This window comes from Ranitomeya imitator, chromosome 2, assembly GCF_032444005.1.
Source record: "Ranitomeya imitator isolate aRanImi1 chromosome 2, aRanImi1.pri, whole genome shotgun sequence".
Lineage (NCBI taxonomy): Eukaryota > Metazoa > Chordata > Amphibia > Anura > Dendrobatidae > Ranitomeya > Ranitomeya imitator.
Window position 1 is genome coordinate 154340695 of NC_091283.1, and position 21329 is coordinate 154362023.

Here is a 21329-nt window from a genome sequence, read left to right on the forward strand (position 1 = left end):
TAAGATCTGATGCCGCTCTGATGGTCCGCATGGCATCTGATTTTTTTCCCACACCCATCAGATTCTGGAGTGAAATCTCAACCTGCTGTGATTTTTTTCTCATGCAAAATACAGCGGAGAAGAAATCCGCAAATCTGCCCGGCCTCACTGAATAACATTGGTCCGAGTACAATAACGTTTTCTTCTCTCATTGCCCTCATCTGAATTGTATGGTAGTGTGAGTAAACCCTAAGTGACACTGTGTTTCTGGGATTATATTAATACACAGGGAAGATGAAAGTAACTCTGCTATCCTGCAGTGAAAATCTGAAAAACCAAAGTAAAGAAGAAGCGATTACACATCTAAGATGTCCTTCTCCACTTACCCGTGATAGATACTTGGGTTTGAGCAAATCTGGCACCTGCGTTACTGATGGCCGTACACTGATAAACGCCTTCATGGCGAGCGGAGGCAGATGGGATCTCGTAGGAAGCATTGCTGAACTCCCTGGTGGTTATAAAACTCGTCACATCACACTATATACAGCGTTACTATCCAACTGCACCAGACACAGGGGGTCACGTGTCAGTCTTACATTAATGATGGGTCTATTCCTCTGACAATGGCATCAGCCGGGTCCATGAGGTGCAACACAGAAGCCCACCGTCCCCACAGATAAGTACGTGCACTTACGTGAATAGCAGCTCCTCCCCGATCCTCACCCCGTCCCTGGAGAACCGCACTCTGAAAGGGATATCACTAAGGACCAAGCAGGTTATGGTGAGCGCCCGCTGGTGGTATCCCTGGATGAGAGGTGCCATGGTCACAACAGGAACATCTACGAGAAAGAAATTCCAAGTCACAATAAAAACAAAAATTAATGACTCATGCAACAATATGACCCCTGACAATCATGTGCCACGAAATGCACACGGCCAATATCAACAGATTCATATTGATGGATCCTGCCATTGTGATCCATGAATAAATTCTGTGAGAAAGGTCGGGCAGTCCCCAAATATCTCCAGCGGCATAGAACCAGTACGGCTAACTCTATCCACGTCCACGGCTGCCCCCGAGATAAGCGGCACTAGCAGTCTCAGCGGCCGAGGAATAATGGTATTGTAATTGTGTGACGTAAAGGAGCATGTAAATTCTCGTGGTCTGGGCACCCACCTGGTACGATGCTGGTATAAGCCACATTGGAGAGCCTCTGGAACTTATACCCATTCTGGTCTGTTCCATTAATTTTCATGAAGAAACTTCCAGGGGGCGCCTGGAACAGAGGCACCGTCCACAGCTGCTTACTGCGCTTGTACGGTAAGCGTGCCACCGGCAGAGAGAAGAAGGATTCTCCAGACACCCGCAGCAGGTCCAGATGGTTCACCTGTCCTGGAGGAGTGAGACCCGTGCAGTTTATCAGCGCCGAGATGGGAATTTCTGAAAAAGAGGAATACATTGTTTAATATATCTCAAGTAACAACATCCTGCAGAGGAACAAGTCTATACCGAGGACCTAAATGTAGACACCTCTTACCAGATGATGGTGGGAGTTGTGTATTTGTGTATGAAAACAATGTTCCCTTTCATACAAGTACAGACATCTGTATTATACTCCAGAGCTGCACTCACTATTCTGCTGGTGCAGTCACTGTGTACATGCATTACATTATTGATCCTGTACTGATCCTGAGTTACCTCCTGTATTATACTCCAGAGCTGCACTCACTATTCTGCTGGTGCAGTCACAGTGTACATACATTACTGATCCTGAGTTACATCCTGTATTATACTCCAGAGCTGCACTCACTATTCTGCTGGTGCAGTCACTGTGTACATACATTACGTTACTGATCCTGTACTGATCCTGAGTTACATCCTTTATTATACTCCAGAGCTGCAGTCACTATTCTGCTGGTGCAGTCACTGTGTACATACATTACATTATTGATCCTGTACTGATCCTGAGTTACATCCTGTAATATACCCCAGAGCTGCACTCACTATTCTGCTGGTGCAGTCACTGTGTACATACATTACATTACTGATCCTGAGTTACATCCTGTATTATACTCCAGAGCTGCACTCACTATTCTGCTGGTACAGTCACTCTGTACATACATTACATTACTGATCCTGTACTGATCCTGACTTACATCCTGTATTATACTCCAGAGCTGCACTCACTATTCTGCTGGTGCAGTCACTGTGTACATACATTACATTACTGATCCTGAGTTACATCCTGTATTATACTCCAGAGCTGCACTCACTATTCTGTTGGTGCAGTTACTGTGTACATGCATTACATTATTGATCCTGTACTGATCCTGAGTTACCTCCTGTATTATACTCCAGAGCTGCACTCACTATTCTGCTGGTGCAGTCACAGTGTACATACATTACTGATCCTGAGTTACATCCTGTATTATACTCCAGAGCTGCACTCACTATTCTGCTGGTGCAGTCACTGTGTACATACATTACGTTACTGATCCTGTACTGATCCTGAGTTACATCCTTTATTATACTCCAGAGCTGCAGTCACTATTCTGCTGGTGCAGTCACTGTGTACATACATTACATTATTGATCCTGTACTGATCCTGAGTTACATCCTGTAATATACCCCAGAGCTGCACTCACTATTCTGCTGGTGCAGTCACTGTGTACATACATTACATTAGTGATCCTGAGTTACATCCTGTATTATACTCCAGAGCTGCACTCACTATTCTGCTGGTGCAGTCACTGTGTACATACATTACATTACTGATCCTGTACTGATCCTGAGTTACATCCTGTATTATACTCCAGAGCTGAGCTCACTATTCTGCTGGTGCAGTCACTGTGTACATACATTACATTACTGATCCTGTACTGATCCTGAGTTACATCCTGTATTATACTCCAGAGCTGCACTCACTATTCTGCCTGTTATTATTGTAAATTTGATTTATAGACCCAGCCCCAGTAATGAATATATACAGTGGGGCAAAAAAGTATTTAGTCAGTCAGCAATAGTGCAAGTTCCACCACTTAAAAAGATGAGAGGCGTCTGTAATTTACATCATAGGTAGACCTCAACTATGGGAGACAAACTGAGAAAAAAAAATCCAGAAAATCACATTGTCTGTTTTTTTATCATTTTTTTTGCATATTATGGTGGAAAATAAGTATTTGGTCAGAAACAAACAATCAAGATTTCTGGCTCTCACAGACCTGTAACTTCTTCTTTAAGAGTCTCCTCTTTCCTCCACTCATTACCTGTAGTAATGGCACCTGTTTAAACTTGTTATCAGCATAAAAAGACACCTGTGCACACCCTCAAACAGTCTGTCTCCAAACTCCACTATGGTGAAGACCAAAGAGCTGTCAAAGGACACCAGAAACAAAATTGTAGCCCTGCACCAGGCTGGGAAGACTGAATCTGCAATAGCCAACCAGCTTGGAGTGAAGAAATCAACAGTGGGAGCAATAATTAGAAAATGGAAGACATACAAGACCACTGATAATCTCCCTCGATCTGGGGCTCCACGCAAAATCCCACCCCGTGGGGTCAGAATGATCACAAGAACGGTGAGCAAAAATCCCAGAACCACGCGGGGGGACCTAGTGAATGAACTGCAGAGAGCTGGGACCAATGTAACAAGGCCTACCATAAGTAACACACTACGCCACCATGGACTCAGATCCTGCAGTGCCAGACGTGTCCCACTGCTTAAGCCAGTACATGTCCGGGCCCGTCTGAAGTTTGCTAGAGAGCATTTGGATGATCCAGAGGAGTTTTGGGAGAATGTCCTATGGTCTGATGAAACCAAACTGGAACAGTTTGGTAGAAACACAACTTGTCGTGTTTGGAGGAAAAAGAATACTGAGTTGCATCCATCAAACACCATACCTACTGTAAAGCATGGTGGTGGAAACATCATGCTTTGGGGCTGTTTCTTTGCAAAGGGGCCAGGACGACTGATCCGGGTACATGAAAGAATGAATGGGGCCATGTACTGTGAGATTTTGAGTGCAAACCTCCTTCCATCAGCAAGGGCATTGAAGATGAAACGTGGCTGGGTCTTTCAACATGACAATGATCCAAAGCACACCGCCAGGGCAACAAAGGAGTGGCTTCGTAAGAAGCATTTCAAGGTCCTGGAGTGGCCTAGCCAGTCTCCAGATCTCAACCCTATAGAAAACCTTTGGAGGGAGTTGAAAGTCCGTGTTGCCAAGCGGAAAGCCAAAAACATCACTGCTCTATAGGAGATCTGCATGGAGGAATAGGCCAACATACCAACAACAGTGTGTGGCAACCTTGTGAAGACTTACAGAAAACGTTTGACCTCTGTCATTGCCAACAAAGGATATATTACAAAGTATTGAGATGAAATTTTGTTTCTGACCAAATACTTATTTTCCACCATAATATGCAAAAAAATGATAAAAAAAACAGACAATGTGATTTTCTGGATTTTTTTTTCTCAGTTTGTCTCCCATAGTTGAGGTCTACCTATGATGTAAATTACAGACGCCTCTCATCTTTTTAAGTGGTGGAACTTGCACTATTGCTGACTGACTAAATACTTTTTTGCCCCACTGTACATGCTTAATCCAAAAGTGTCATGTATATAGCTTCCTCCCTGCTCCTGATTGTGTACAGTAGGTTCAAGTTCGTTATTGAGTGAACCAAAACCCATCCTTCACCGTGGAAGGGCCTGGAGTTGTAATATGGCTCCTTGGATATTGGGTGACCTCTCTCAGAGATCCTTGAGGTGTGTGACTGATGTATGACTGTCACGGATCTCACCATGCTGCTACCAATTTGTCACGTACCCACTCTCAGCACGTGACTTGGGGTTGCGCCTGCAAGGGTTAATCTATCTCCCCTCTCTGGGTCCAGCATCCAACCTCTGTCGTATGCTGTAATGGGAGCATAAATCACACACCGACCCAGGCCACACACCCGCTCATACACGCTGCCACCACTCACTGAACACACGGGCAATGAGTCCCGGAAATATTACTACTACTGTCTGCCAATCATACTGTACAGATCACACAGTTTAAGGCTATGGATTCGTTAGAACATACAAGGTTCAACTTGTTAAAGTTTTATGCTTTAATACAAAAAATACAGCGCTTACAATGAAGAAGAAGAAGGTATAAAAATATGGTAATAAAAAGACACACAAATATCCAAAACAGTTATAAAAATAAACAGGAGAAAACTTACAGAAATAGCTAACTTTGTAGTCTGCTTTCTGCTCCCTGAGGCAGGGAGAAATATGGAATGGAACACATCAGCTTCCCAGGCTGCCCCCACATGTGAACAACTTTATATACGTACAAGCCTAATTTATAGAGTTACTCTGGAGGTCAAATTTCTAGACCAGCCTCTCATGTTAATTATTATAATAGATGTGTGCGCCCGTCCCTGTAGATATGTCACCACGGTGCACATATTTCTCATTACCTTTTATCGGCCGCTCGATGACTTTCAGGGGATCTACAATGGCTGTAGTGGAGAATGCGGCACGGAAATCCAAGGTGCTGACGCCGGTGACTCTGACGGTGTGACGACCACTGCTGCCGATCTGCAACACACGGAGAGATAACGGTTACGTGACCGGCAGATGAACACGGATGAGGATGTTACTTTATCATTACACATAGTTGTTGTGACATCTTCATACTCAGAGCTGCTTTGTTTGTGTGTGCGTGGGTTTTTTTTTTCCAAAAAATAAAAGTTACAAGCTCTGAATGTGGCATTTTCTGGCATTATTTCCCCTTTGACCCATTTTAGAAAAATCTTATAGTTGCAATTGGCGATCCAACCATGGATCTAAGCACCGTAGCAGTCAGCCTCAGCTGGGCTGGTGCACAAATGGCATGGCTTCTGGTGAAAGGGTGTGTGGCTTAAATGGAATGTGGGTGTGGCTTGTTGTACAGAGGGTGTGGTTTAAATTGAATTTGGGTGTGGTTTGTTGCTTAAATGGACTTTGGGTGTGGCTTGTTGCATAGTGGGGTGTGGCTTAAATGGAATTTGGGTGTGGCTTGCTGCAAGGGGGTGTGGCTTAAATAGGCCACCGTGCACAAAATGTTGGTGCAAAGTAAGAGGGGGAGTAAAGTAAGAGAAACGTTTCCAAATAAGCACCAAGTTTATCATCCTGTACAAAACTTTAATAAATTTGGCGCCTTTTACAACTGTCCAGTAAATCCGCCCTGTTGTATGTATCTGTGCAGCTCTGAGCCCAGAATATTGTACATTCATGGCAGAGTAGTATGAAACACAGTGGGCATGATCTGAATAACTTTATTAGTTCATTGTTTCTTATTCCATGAACAAAGCTTCTCTTGGAGCCTCCAAATCGGTCCCAGCTGTCGCGTTCTCACCGGAAGAAACAAAGCAACATGGCGGATCGATGGGAACGATTAGAGAGACGAAATTCAAAGTCTACAGCAGCAGAAGGACCTGACATACGAGTAAGGGGTAAATGAGGGGACGACTCGCCACGTCTGTGTGAGGCAATTAGGATGACGTGAGGCTGTCTGATGAGCGGCTTCATTAGGGTAACGAGCTGCTTCTCGCAATGTTTGGGAGGACCTGACAGAGAGAAATGGAATGAAATCAAGTAACAATAAACAAAGTCACAAGCGGAACCGATTCCAGACATCAAAGGAGCGGCCCGGGCGGGGGTCAGGGCTGTGGGGGCGCAATATTTTACCATCTCGCAAAAGGAAAACTGCACTATATAATGAATTGGACAACATACAAGATCCTACTTCCTCCGCATGATATCATTCTGTTAGCTTTCCAAGCTGCAGACTGACATTGAGCGTCAGAAAGTGGTCATATACGGGTATATAAGCCCTTCCTGGTGGCTTTTCCAGTTTAATGCTCCCCTACTCCTTTTTGCATCTAAGGGCCATATATATAAGGTAAATACTATTTTTCCCACTAATATCGCCGCATGAGAACTTGTATCTTGTAGAATGAGTTGTAGTTTTGAATCACTCCATCCATTTTACTATACAATGTACTGAAAAAAATGGGAAAAAAACCCCAAAACAAAACAAAACACAATATGACCATTGCTTGTTTTGTTTTCACAGCAATCACTGTGCAGCAAAAATAACGTGAAAATATGATTCTCCCAGCCTGCTCCATATCCCCGAGCCTACTCTATATCCCCCTGAGCCTGCTCCATATCACCCTGAGCCCATGTCATACCACCCCGAGCTCGCTCCATACCACCCTGAACCTGCTTCATATCCCCCCAGCCTGCTCCATATCCCCGAGCCTACTCTATATCCCCGAGCCTGCTCCATATCACCCTGAACCTGCTTGATATCCCCCCAGCATGCACCATATCCCCGAGCCTACTCTATATCCCCCTGAGCCTGCTCCATATCACCCTGATCCCATGTCATACCACCCTGAGCTCGTTCCATACCACCCTGAACCTGCTTCATATCCCCACAGCCTGCTCCATATCCCCCAGCCTGCTCTATATCCCGCTGAGCCTGCTCCATATCCCCCTGAGCCTACTCTATATCCCCCTGAGCCTGCTCCATATCCCCCTGAGCCTGCTCTATATCCCGCTGAGCCTGCTCCATATCCCCCTGAGCCTGCTCCATATCCCCCTGAGCCTACTCTATATCCCCGAGCCTGCTCCATATCCCCCTGAGCTTACTCTATATCCGCTTGAGCCTGCTCCATATCCCCCTGAGCCTGCTCTATATCCCGCTGAGCCTGCTCCATATCCCCCTGAGCCTGCTCTATATCCCCCTGAGCCTACTCTATATCCCCCTGAGCCTGCTCCATATCCCCCTGAGCCTGCTCTATTTCCCCTGAGCTCGCTCCATATCCTGCTGAGCCCACAACATACCTCCCTGACCACACTCCATATCACCCCGAGCCCACAACATACCTCTCAAGTCTGCTCCACAACACCTTGAGCCTGCTCCACACCCCCTGATCCTGCTCCATACCGCCCTGAGTCCATGCCATACCTCCCTGAGCAACTCCATACCCCACTGAGTCTCAGCCACATCCCTTGATCCCGCTCCACATCCCCTGATCCCGCTCCATACCACCCTGAGCCTGCTCCATACCCCCCCTGGAGCCCACGCTATACCCCTTGAGCCTGCTCCATACCACCCTGAGCCCACTACATAACCCACAACGACATAGGACATACCAGTAAGTCCTATGTTCGGGGAGGGATTAAACAACGATTTTTATCTACAGGATTTCACAGTAAACCATTACCAAATGCTCCACCTATGAAACAACTGTTTGTATCTGGAGAAAAATAAATTAGAAAGAAGTTGTAAAGTACCCTGAGGCCATCACCTTCCATACCTTGATGCTAATTTAATTGATCTGTTGTCATAAAGGCAGCAATAAAACTGCCTGCAGACATATGACTGTCACTGGCAGGGTCAGGTCAGCTGAACATGCTGTAAATCTCTGTGCTGACCTAGTCCTGCTCACATGGGGGCAATTTCATGGTCTAGATAATCCTCTCCAGACTGATATGCTTTACCTGAACTGGCACACTGTAACAAACAGACAGAAGTGAGATGTGAGCGGCCAGCGTGCTGACTGCATGGAGAATTGTGAAAAGTGGCAATCGTTTGGCTGTGTCACCAGGACGACTCCTGGATGCAAGCAAGAATGTTTTCATCGACTGACAGGAAGCAGAGGTCTTGAAAATGATGCTTAGAAAATGTGAAATCCGCAGCTTACCAATGCTTTCTCCAGATTATCACCACAGAATTCACTATGAGGGTGAAATCAGCAACAGAATCTGTGTGTATTGCATGGAAATATTGCTGCAGATCCGAGGCTATATGTGCAAGTGATTTCATTTTGTCACATTTAGACTTCCCCTGCAGTTCTAACAATAATCTTCTAAGTCCGGTTTCACACGTCAGTGGCTCCGGTACGTGAGGTGACAGTTTCCTCACGTACCGGAGACACTGACTCACGTAGACACATTGAAATCAAGGTGTCTCTGCACATGTCAGTGTGTTTTCACGGACCGTGTGTCCGTGTGCAAAACATGGAGACATGTCAGTGTTCGTGGGAGCGCACGGATTACACGGACCCATTAAAGTCAATGGGTCCGTGTAAAACACGTACCGCACACTGACACTGTCCGTGTGCGGTCCGTGTGCCGTGCAGGAGACAGCGCTACAGTAAGCGCTGTCCCCCCATGTGGTGCTGAAGCCGCCATTCATATCTTCTGTCCAGCAGCGTTTGCTGGCGAGAAGATATGAAAAATTCTTTTTTTTTTTTTTTTTTTTCTTGTTTAAAATAAAGATCCCTGTTCCCGACCCCCCTCCCACCCCCTGTGCGCCCACCCGCTGTTAATAAAATACTCACCCGGCTACCTCGCAGCGTCCTGTCCTCGCCGCACCTTCTCCTGTATGAGCGGTCACATGGGGCCACCAATTACAGTCATGAATATGCGGCTCCACCTCCCATAGGGGTGGAGCTGCATATTCATCACTGTAATGGGCGGCACCACGTGACCGCTCATACAGGAGAAGCTGTGGCGAGGACAGGAAGCAGCGCCAGCAAGGGAGGCGGGAGAGTATTTTATTAACAGCGGGGGGGCGCACAGGGGGTGGGAGGGGGGTGGCGACAGGGATCTTTATTTTAAACACGAAAAAAACAACAACAAAAAAGGATTTTTCATATCTTCTCTCCAGCAAACGCTGCTGGACAGAAGATATGAATGGCGGCTTCAGCACCAGATGCAGGGGACAGCGCTTATCTCTAGCGCTATCTCCTGCACGCTCCGTGTGGTACCCAGTCGGCACACGGGCGGCACACGTGTGCCACACGTGTGCCACACAGATGGCCTACGTGAGCTCACGGACACGGATAATTCCAGTAGCGATTTTTCCGGTACCGGAATTATTTGGACGTGTGAGACGAGCCTAAGGGAATGTTCAGACACAATGTTTATGTGGATTTTTCTGGCTAAAAAAAACTATATTCAAAAATCTAAAAAACTATAAGATTTGTGCACCTTTTTGTACAATTTTTTTACATGGCATTTGCATATGTAGCTTTTTTCCGATTTAGTGTTCAATTTTAAAACATTTTTCCAAGTAGATAAGACTCAAGAATGGACGGACGTTCCTTCTTTTTACACGCTGAAGAAAAATGGGGAAAAAACATCACCATGTGCACATTAGGTATGATTAATGGGAGCTCATTCAAGGAGCATTTGAAATGTGCATTTTGGAGCAGAACTTGCCCCAACATCTACATAACAAGCCTCGGTGTGAACATACCTTTTTACCTTTTACTTATTGATTTTTTTTTCCTGACGGTTTAAACTTTTTGGAAGAAAATGCATATATTATTATCAGCAATTTATTATTGGTAACATTAATATTTTATGTTTTTTTTTTATTTTGTCACATTTCCCATGTGTGTTTTTCCTGTTACTATAAAGGAGGTCTATGGGGAAAAACTCCCGAGAAATAAAAGCACATTTTGTAAAAGAAATAGAAAATAATAATAATGACGCTTTGTATGTGTGATGTTATATTTTACTGTAGACTTTAATGTCACATCTGGCCACAAAAAAATCCTGAAAAACACCATAAAAAATGTGGTGTTTTTCTGCAAAGTGCAGTGTGTGTGCACAGCCTGATGGTGCACAGCCGTGCACACAGTGGGACGCACCTCGCCAGGGAGCACAATGCACAGGACGTTACCTTAATGACCCATATTCCAGACACTGTGGGCTTCAGTCCCAACACCAGAGCTGAATTAGGGATACGGAGCAGCTCCTCCAGGCCCTGGCTAGCGGAGAGCACTTTCCCTGCCAGGAGAGAAAGAAGGGGTCAGCTCTGTCTCCGTGCGGTGATAGCCGCCAAGTACACAATGAAGATTACAGCAGAACAGGCCGGACGGGAACACGGAGCCCGGGGGGAGAGAACATGTCTCCAATCAGCGCATATTACTGTGAAATTTCACTGTTACGTTTCCAAAGAGAAGTACAGGCAATCAAGGAAATGAGAAAAATTAGGCACATAGATTTTTGTAATCTGGCATCTGATAATCCAGAAACTCTTTGAATCTGTCTCCTATGTCAGAAGATCGAGCAGTAAAATAATCTGTGACATCCCAAGATAATATCTGGATATGTGATACTATGTGTCTTCTTTCATTCTTCTATGAATGTCCATTAATCCAGAGATTTTGATTGTCTGGCACAGATCAGAACCTGGATCGTCTCCAGGCCTAAACCCATCTTCCACCTCACAGCAAAATTCCAGTACATTGCGGTACAATTTAAAGCGCATATTCACCCCGGGAGAAAGACGAGTGAACCGCCGAAGAGAACTCATGATCAAAGATAAGGTGGGATAAGGAATTGTCAGCGCTCACCGGTGGGGTCTGTGATCTGGATATGAGGATCGGGACCACTCAGGGAGATGGTCACTTCTTTAAGGCTTGGGTCAAATGGTATCTCCCACTGTCTATTCCCTGCCAACTCGTGGTCTGTGGACATCAGGTGAACCTTGGAGGCCTGGATCGCTTCCTCCACCCACTTCAGCACCTAGGAAAGCACAAACAGCCATAACAAAAAAGAAACATATGTATACAGTCACAGTGACAAGAAAGAGATAAGCAGCCACATGTAAGAGAAGCTTCCTGACTACACCATGTTCCAAATTATTATGCAAATTACATTTTTCTTGGAATTTCCTAAATGGTCGGTGCGAATGACAGTCAGTCTAATAAAAGACATCACCCGCTAGATTATACATTGAATTTTATTGAAGAAACCTCCCAATGATAACAGTAGAATCTCCAAAATGAATAAAAACTCAAAATGCACTGTTCCAAATTATTAGGCACAGTAGAATTTCTAAACATTTGATATGTTTTAAAGAACTGAAAATGCTCATTTGTGGAATTTGTAGCATTAGGAGGTCACAATCACTGAACAAAAAAAGCTATTTAACTCCAAGACCTCCTAACAGGCCAGGCTACATGTTAACATAGGAGCCCTTCTTTGATATCAGTCTGTGATTGCTAGTTTGTTTACTGTAAGCGTTATCTGTAATTTGTATCTAACCCCTTCTCATGTACAGCACCATGAAATCAATGGTGCTATAGAAATAAATAATAATAATAATATCACGTTCACAATTCTTGCATCCATTGAACTTGTGAGTTGTTGGAGAGTTTCTGCTTGTATTTCTTTGTATGAAGTCAGAATAGCCTCCCAGAGCCGCTGTTTTGATGTGAACTGCCTCCCACCCTCATAGATCTTTTGCTGGATGATACTCCAAAGGTTCTCTATAGGGTTGAGGTCAGGGGAAGATGGTGGCCACACCATGGGTTTATCTCCTTTTATGCCCATAGCAGCCAGTGACTCAGAAGTATACTTTGCAGCATGAGATGGTGCATTGTCATGCATGAAGATGATTTTGCTCCTGAAGGCACGTTTCTGCTTGTGAACACTGTTTTGTGGTGGCCGAATAGTAGGAGCAAGCCTTTGAAGGATCCTACACCTTGAGGTTCGAGGGACTCCAGAGGCACCAGTAGCTTCAAATATCTGTTTGCTGGTTTGTAATGGCTTTTTATCATCTGCTCTCTTAATCCGATGAACTTGCCTGGCAGAAACCTTCCTCATTATGCCTTTATCTGTATGAACTCTGTGCTCAGATTCAGCAACAAATCTCTTAACAGTAATCTCTTAAGTTTTCGGAAAATATCTAATGTTTTCATCCTTTGACCAAAGTATTGCACTATTTGATGCTTTTCGGCAGCAGAGAGATCCTTTTTCTTTCCCATGTTACTTGAAAACTGTGGCCTGCTTAATAATGCGGAACATCATTTTTAAGTAGTTTTCCTTTAATTAGAATCACCTGGAAAACGAATTATCACGTGTTTAAGATTAATTTCAGTGATCCATTGAGCCCTGAGACACAATACCATCCATGAGTTTATTTGAAAAACAAAACAATTAAATCTTTATGACACTTAAATCCAATTTGCATAATAATTTGGAACACGGAGTATATAACTGCACTGTGGTCATCAGAGAGACCACTAACATCAGGTTATAGACCACAGCCATCTAAGAGAGACCACAGATATCAGGAGAGACCACTAACATCAGGTTATAGACCACAGCCATCTAAGAGAGACCACAGATATCAGGAGAGAGACCACAGCCATCATCAGAGATCACATACATCAGGAGGAATCATCAGAGAGCACAGCCGTCATCAGAAAGACCACAGCCTTCATCGATACCACAGTGGTCAGCAGACAGACCACAGATATCATTAGAGACCACAGATATCATGAGAGACCACAACCATTATCAGAGAGACCACAGATATCAGGAGAGACCACAGCCATCATCAGAGACCACAAACATCAGGAGAGAGAGACCACAGCCATCATCAGAGAGACCACAGCCATCATCAGAGATAACAGCCATCATCAAAAACACCACAGCCGTCATCGAGACTACAGTGGTCATCAGAGAGACCACAGATATCAGAAGAGACCACAGCCATCAGAGAGACCACAGTTATCAGAAGAGACCACAGCCGTCAGAGAGACCACAAACATCAGGAGGGAAATCACAAACATCAAGAGAGAGACCACAAATATCAGGAGAGACCACAGCCATCATTAGAGACCACAACCATCATCAAAGAGACCACAGATATCAGGAGAGACCACAGCCATCATCAGAGACCACAAACATCAGGAGAGAGAGACCACAGCCATCATCAGAGAGACCACAGCCATCATCAGAGATAACAGCCATCATCAGAGAGACCACAGCCATCATCAGAGATAACAGCCATCATCAGAGAGACCACAGCCATCATCAGAGATAACAGCCATCATCAAAAACACCACAGCCGTCATCGAGACTACAGCGGTCATCAGAGAGACCACAAACATCAGGAGGGAGATCACAAACATCATGAGAGAGACCATAAATATCAGGAGAGATACCACAGCCATCATCAGAGACCACAGCCATCATCAGAGACCACAGCTATGTTAACACTAGAGATGACCTTGCAGCAATGACTAACACTCAGACTCTCATCAGTTTCTTTCCCGGATGTTCCGGTTATACGGCTACAGATAAATGTATCATCTCTGTGTCGTATTCATAAGGAGAATGAGTTGTCCATCGTCCTCTCATTGCTATGTAACATATGTCATCTGTGAGCAGGCTCGGTGGCAGTAGCTGGCAACACAGATGGGCAAATTAAAGCACCAGCACTCACGGGTACCATTACTTGTGCAATGACTGGGTGTTTTGCATTTCTATACATAAAGATTGCAGGAAGTCACAAAGTCCGGGGGCAGCGCAGCGGCGGAGGGTGCAGATGTGACCGTGTGATGGGATTAGGGCACAGTCTATAATCATAGCCATATGGGGCATACTCCGCCAGCGGCCTGCAGACACTCAGGCTTAAGCTTCCTCTCTGTCATAAAAAGCAAACAGATGTGCGGCTGAGGGGGGCCAGGGGTGTCCAGGGGGGGGGGGGCACAAAGCACCTCTGTTTGTAGCATTCGGCCACAGTAGATGTGGCGTATAATAGACAGTGTGTCCTGGGACTTCAAGGGGACGTAGTGACATTACCCAACCTACAATGAGGCCATTCAGAAGCGCAGCTTTGCTCCTTCCTGTATACGAACAGTCTTTACAGGGGAACTCTACCCAGATGCACTCCTTATCATTTTTTTTCTAATGTGAGCAAAACTATCCTTGTTACCTTTCCCACAGAAATTAGTTTGGTGATGTCAAGAGGTTTGTAGATGATCGACCAATGGAAATGTTGTGACAAACAGAAAAGTAATCAGTCTTATGGCTGAGATTCTCCTTTGGTCCATGACGCATTGGTCGGTGGGTAACCCGGCATTACATCTGCTCCATTAGCGTGTACAGGGGTAATACAGGGGGTCTCCTGATGTAAGAGTGGCCAGACTGGAGTCAGCTGACTACACTATTACTTTTGACCCCTCATCTCTCAGAGGAAAGTGCACAAGACTCAGTCACTCTCCTGACTCTTCCGTCTCCCTCCAGAACCCGCTGTTACCTCCACACTCCTCTGTGGAACCCCAGGAGTTTGGGTACCACAGTAGTGCTGCCTTCCTCTCGGGTTGGGTAGTGTCATGCCTGGAGACAAGTGGGATGCCTTTGGTAGGTAAATCTTACACACAACATATTCTAACTCCAGGCCAGAAGGGGGAGCTCAAAACCCTGTTTTAGGGGAACTTCCCTTATATCCATCCTGGTCTGGAGGAGGAGTTAGTTCCGTCTGGAGCAGACAGTGAAGGGAGAGGAGTGATTAGGAGCTCAGGGAGGCTGCAATTGGGCCTCCTGTGAGCCAGAGCGCAGAAACCGGGCAACGGGAGCCCGAGATCGTGGATAACTGCAAGGTCCACAGTAGAACCGGAGGGCATAGGGACTATATGTTAATTGCCCATACCATACCTGACGGACAGCAGCAGATAGAGCCTGGAGTCACCGTGTCAGAGACCCCCCCAAGAGTACAGCTCAAGCTGCCTGCCGTGCAGATACCGTCCCAGGACAGGAGAGAGAAAGGGGTACCTTGCCAGCGAACTACAGGTAGAAAGGGACCAGAAAATCAGCGCATAGAGGAAGGCTCCCAACCTGACCTGCCAAGGGAAATTACTAGTTTTTTTCAGGCTGCCTGGACTCTTTCTGCACCTGTTGCCGGTAGCCTGGACTGAGGCCTGTTACCATCAGTAAACCAGGTAAAGACTGCAACTGTGTGTCATCCATTATTTACCGGCAACTCACCATCCTTGCCATACACCTTGGCCTGGGGACCCCGCTTCACCTGTGGGAAGCATGACCATCTAGCTGCAAAAACATCACCTCAGAGGACCCTTTTAAGCAGCGTCAGCCCCTCTGACTGAGAGCCACAGGTGGTGCCATGAATAGACTTAATTACCAAATTTCCTTTAAAGACTTTTCCACGGACCGGGTCACAGCAACCATGACATTCCCTTTAAGAGCGACCGGACCCAGTACCGAGTATCCCCATTGCCCTGGTGGGCGACTCACCTCTGTTGCCCCCCACTCTCCTCTGTCCCCCTCCACACTCCTTTGTCCCCTTCCACACTCCTCTGTCCCATTCCACACTCCTCTGTCCACATCCACACGCCCCTGTCCCCATCCACACTCCTCTGTCCCCATCCACACTCCTCTGTCCCCATCCACACTCCTCTGTCCCCATCCACACTCCTATGTCCCCATCCACACTCCTCTGTCCCCTTCCACACTCCTCTGTCCCCATCCACAATCCTATGTCCCCATCCACACTCCTCTGTACCCATCCACACTCCTCTAGCCACCTCCACACTCCACTAGCCACCTCCACATTCCTGTCCTCCTTTACATTCATCTATCCCACTCCACACTCCTCTTTCTCCCTCCACACGCCTCTGTCCTCCTCCATACTCCTCGGCACCCCTCTATCCACCTCCACATGCTTCTGACTCCCTCCACACACCTTTGCCCTTGATACAAGCCTCCATCTTCCTCCACACACCTCTGCTCCCTCCACACTCCTCTATCCCCCTCCACACTCCTCTGTCTTCATCCACATGCCTCTTCCTCTTCCAAAAGCATCTGTCTCCCTCCACATGCTTCTGGCACACACCACTGTGTCTTCCTCCGCAGACCTCTATCCCCATCCAGACTCCTCTAGCCCCCTCCACACTTCTCTGTTCCCCTCCACACTACTCTGAATCCCTGCATTTGCATCTTTCTCCTTCCATACTCCTCTATCTTTCTCCACACTCCTCCATCGGCCACTACACGCCTTTATCTCTCTCCATATTCCTCTGTCCTCCTCTATAAGACTCTGTCCCCTCCACACGCCTTTTTCCTCCTCCAGACCCCTCTGTTACCTCCACACTCCTCTATGCCCCTCCACATTCCTCTATTACCCTCCACACACCTCTGGCCCCTCCACACTTGTCTTTCCTTCTCCATGCTCCTGTGTCCTCCTCCACAATACTCTGTCCCACTCCACACTCTTCTGTCACTCTCAACACTCCCATGTCACCCTCCACACTCCTCTGCCCCACTCCACACTCCTCTGCCCCACTCCACTCCTCTGCCCCACTCCACACTCCTCTGCCCCACTCCACACTCCTCTGCCCCACTCCACACTCCTCTGCCCTATTCCACACTCCTCTGCCCCACTCCACACTGCTCTGCCCCACTCCACACTCATCTGCCCCCCTCCACACTCCTCTGTGACGCTCAACACTCCTCTGCCCCACTCCACACTCCTCTAATCCCCTCCCCACTCCTCTATTCCCCTCCAGGAAACAATTCTAACCCCTCTCCATTTCTAAATCCCAGTAAAACGTCTTACAGAGAAAGCATTCATACGGAGCTGGTAATCCAATATCCTGAGGTCTCCGACACCCAAGACCCGGGTGACTGTCTTGAGGAAGCCAATTATCCTACAAGTCAGCTTTTGGACTGTGAAGGAGATTAATGTGATGACTTAACACACTGAAAACCAAACTGGATGAATGTGTCTAATGTGAGGCTGTTCATTGGGTCCCTCTGGTGAGGGGGCTCTCCTGCAGTGACAATGGCACTGGCACCATGTCACTATTCTTTTAAGACTAAGGAGCTCCTGAAGATGAGGTTCCAAGGTGAAGTGGAGCCTGCTACCCAACATGCCAAAGTATAATCAGCATTTTCTGGACCCTCAGGTGTCGGATAAATAGACTTTATCCTCAGCTCTGTATAGTCTTGGACTCACCTCATTAACCTGCTGCTTATCCAAATGGAAAATTTGCCCAGAGCTAGTGGCGGCAATCTCCTCATATACGAGATATCCGGGGTGACTCCGATCCCCACAGTCTCCAGTCAAGACAAACACCACCTGCAAGACAACATAGAGCGCATGAATATTTTTATGGAAGTCAATGAATGACCCTGGATGGACCAGCTTCTTGGCATATCCAGATTAGAAGATGTGACCGGAGGTTTCCTGGTCAGATGTATGGGGCTTTTAGCACATTTCTTCTGGTGGGGTGTGCTACAGATCCCACTGCGACTATATACCCCACAGGATATGGACCGACCTGAGACTGTTTGAGCTGAAGCAGCTGTAGGACCTCCTGCTTCTTCCTGAAATCTTTGGCCCGCGCGTCGGTGAAAACGTAGATGAAGGAACCCGGCTGAGAGACGTCCACGGCTGTTTTTATTGCCCCGACGCTCATCTCGGGGCAGTCCCCTCCACCCTGCACAGTGGTAGGATTACAGAAGAAGATGAGGATTTGTCTGTACCCGTTACCTGCCGCCGAGTCACTCAGTGGGAACATCATCGCTGTACCTGAACGTACAACTCCTCCAATTCCAGCTTGAACTTTTCCGGGTCTGTTGTAATGGTGACAGGTCCAATCTCTGCAGAGAGCAAAAAAAATAAATCAGTGTTAAAGCCAACCACACTCACACAACTGCAAATACAGTGGGGCAAAAAAGTATTTAGTCAGTCAGCAATAGTGCAAGTTCCACCACTTAAAAAGATGAGAGGCGTCTGTAATTTACATCATAGGTAGACCTCAACTATGGGAGACAAACTGAGAAAAAAAAAATCCAGAAAATCACATTGTCTGTTTTTTAACATTTTATTTGCATATTATGGTGGAAAATAAGTATTTGGTCAGAATCAAAATTTCATCTCAATACTTTGTAATATATCCTTTGTTGGCAATGACAGAGGTCAAACGTTTTCTGTAAGTCTTCACAAGGTTGCCACACACTGTTGTTGGTATGTTGGCCCATTCCTCCATGCAGATCTCCTCTAGAGCAGTGATGTTTTTGGCTTTTCGCTTGGCAACACGGACTTTCAACTCCCTCCAAAGGTTTTCTATAGGGTTGAGATCTGGAGACTGGATAGGCCACTCCAGGACCTTGAAATGCTTCTTACGAAGCCACTCCTTCGTTGCCCTGGCGGTGTGCTTTGGATCATTGTCATGTTGAAAGACCCAGCCACGTTTCATCTTCAATGCCCTTGCTGATGGAAGGAGGTTTGCACTCAAAATCTCACGATACATGGCCCCACTCATTCTTTCATGTACCCGGATCAGTCGTCCTGGCCCCTTTGCAGAGAAACAGCCCCAAAGCATGATGTTTCCACCACCATGCTTTACAGTAGGTATGGTGTTTGATGGATGCAACTCAGTATTCTTTTTCCTCCAAACACGACAAGTTGTGTTTCTACCAAACAGTTCCAGTTTGGTTTCATCAGACCATAGGACATTCTCCCAAAACTCCTCTGGATCATCCAAATGCTCTCTAGCAAACTTCAGACGGGCCCGGACATGTACTGGCTTAAGCAGTGGGACACGTCTGGCACTGCAGGATCTGAGTCCATGGTGGCGTAGTGTGTTACTTATGGTAGGCCTTGTTACATTGGTCCCAGCTCTCTGCAGTTCATTCACTAGGTCCCCCCGCGTGGTTCTGGGATTTTTGCTCACCGTTCTTGTGATCATTCTGACCCCACGGGGTGGGATTTTGCGTGGAGCCCCAGATCGAGGGAGATTATCAGTGGTCTTGTATGTCTTCCATTTTCTAATTATTGCTCCCACTGTTGATTTCTTCACTCCAAGCTGGTTGGCTATTGCAGATTCAGTCTTCCCAGCCTGGTGCAGGGCTACAATTTTGTTTCTGGTGTCCTTTGACAGCTCTTTGGTCTTCACAATAGTGGAGTTTGGAGTCAGACTGTTTGAGGGTGTGCACAGGTGTCTTTTTATACTGATAACAAGTTTAAACAGGTGCCATTACTACAGGTAATGAGTGGAGGAAAGAGGAGACTCTTAAAGAAGAAGTTACAGGTCTGTGAGAGCCAGATATCTTGATTGTTTGTTTCTGACCAAATACTTATTTTCCACCATAATATGCAAAAAAAATGATAAAAAAAACAGACAATGTGATTTTCTGGATTTTTTTTTCTCAGTTTGTCTCCCATAGTTGAGGTCTACCTATGATGTAAATTACAGACGCCTCTCATCTTTTTAAGTGGTGGAACTTGCACTATTGCTGACTGACTAAATACTTTTTTGCCCCACTGTATAAGCCCCCTGCCGGACCTGTCTCTGTATCCTTCACCCCTCTTTCTACAGTTTGGACCCCCTCTCTAGTTAGCACTGAGATGTAATATAGAGGGGAGGATATCCTCAATGCCCATCAGAAAAGGGACGTAACCGACCTCCATAAGGTCCATCGCTCCACTGGACCCGAATATGCAGAACTCTCTGCAGTGAGAAGGCAAAGGTAGTGCCCAAAACCCTCACATTAATGCAACACTTCTGTGCACCAGCCATGCACAGCATCTCATATTACCCAACTGTAATACAAATGACCTCAATATTAGTGAAAATTACCCCAATAATAATACAGGTTACCCAATTATGGCAGACATAAAATCTATCAGAATGATAAATCTTATAAATGTGGCACCAAATACAGAAAGAGCAAAAAATAGGGTGAAGTTGATCAGAGTGGGTGCAAAAGCCCGCAAGGGTCGCCCTATGGATGGTATGCACATTTATTATGGAGGTTTGGTATAAGACAAGGTCTGGACACTGCTGTTCTTGCACAGCTGTAACGCTTTCTTTATTTTATGAACACAGGCCCCACAGGGCGTCTTTCCCCAGTAAATATCCGGCAGAGATGATTTTCTTTGAAGAGACCAGACATACCAGTGCTAGGTATGTGCATATCATGTAAAAACCCTGACACAATAAAATATATATACATACACAGTTTTTCCTTGAAGCCAGAGCCTCCAGGCTTCTTTCTAGGAACACAAAGCACAACAGATTTGACCTAGATTCCCCCTGGGTCACCTCTGGCCTCTGCAAACATCTTAAAAACATGGTTCCTTCATCCAAATGTCCATAGAGGAGTAAAATAAAAAACTACATTAGCTGCAAGTTTGAACTGCTCAGCATCGCTTCCAGCCAAAAAATACACTTTTTCCATTATTTATTTATTTTTGTGCTCCCCTTGGCACCATCTCTGCTATTATTGGTGGGCAGCTGGGCAGTGGCACATGACCCATTCTCTGCTTTTTAGCCTACGACTTGCAAAACTCCTTGCACACACTTTATATTCTTTCAAATATTCTCACTGAAATAAAAAATAACCTAGACATGTCTGGTATCTACAAACTCGGAATGACCTGGAGAATCATAATGGAAGGTCAGTTTTAGCATTTAGTGAACATGGTAAAAAAAACAAATACAACTGTAGAATTGCACGTTTTTTGCAATTTCACCG

The 21329-nt window shown here is 46.0% G+C and overlaps 1 protein-coding gene across 1 annotated transcript in view; it reads right to left on the reverse strand.

The window, feature by feature from the left end:
* The window catches only part of HMCN2 (hemicentin 2), a 159595-nt gene that overhangs the window by 107949 nt on the left and 30317 nt on the right, over window positions 1-21329 (reverse strand). Inside the window, exons 2-10 of the mRNA XM_069747494.1 lie at window positions 18379-18449; window positions 18128-18286; window positions 17803-17925; window positions 11390-11561; window positions 10714-10820; window positions 5447-5567; window positions 1157-1420; window positions 674-818; window positions 366-487 (exon numbers count right to left, since the gene is read on the reverse strand). Coding sequence (XP_069603595.1) covers window positions 366-487; window positions 674-818; window positions 1157-1420; window positions 5447-5567; window positions 10714-10820; window positions 11390-11561; window positions 17803-17925; window positions 18128-18286; window positions 18379-18449 — 1284 coding nt within the window. The remainder of the gene's footprint in view (window positions 1-365; window positions 488-673; window positions 819-1156; window positions 1421-5446; window positions 5568-10713; window positions 10821-11389; window positions 11562-17802; window positions 17926-18127; window positions 18287-18378; window positions 18450-21329) is intronic.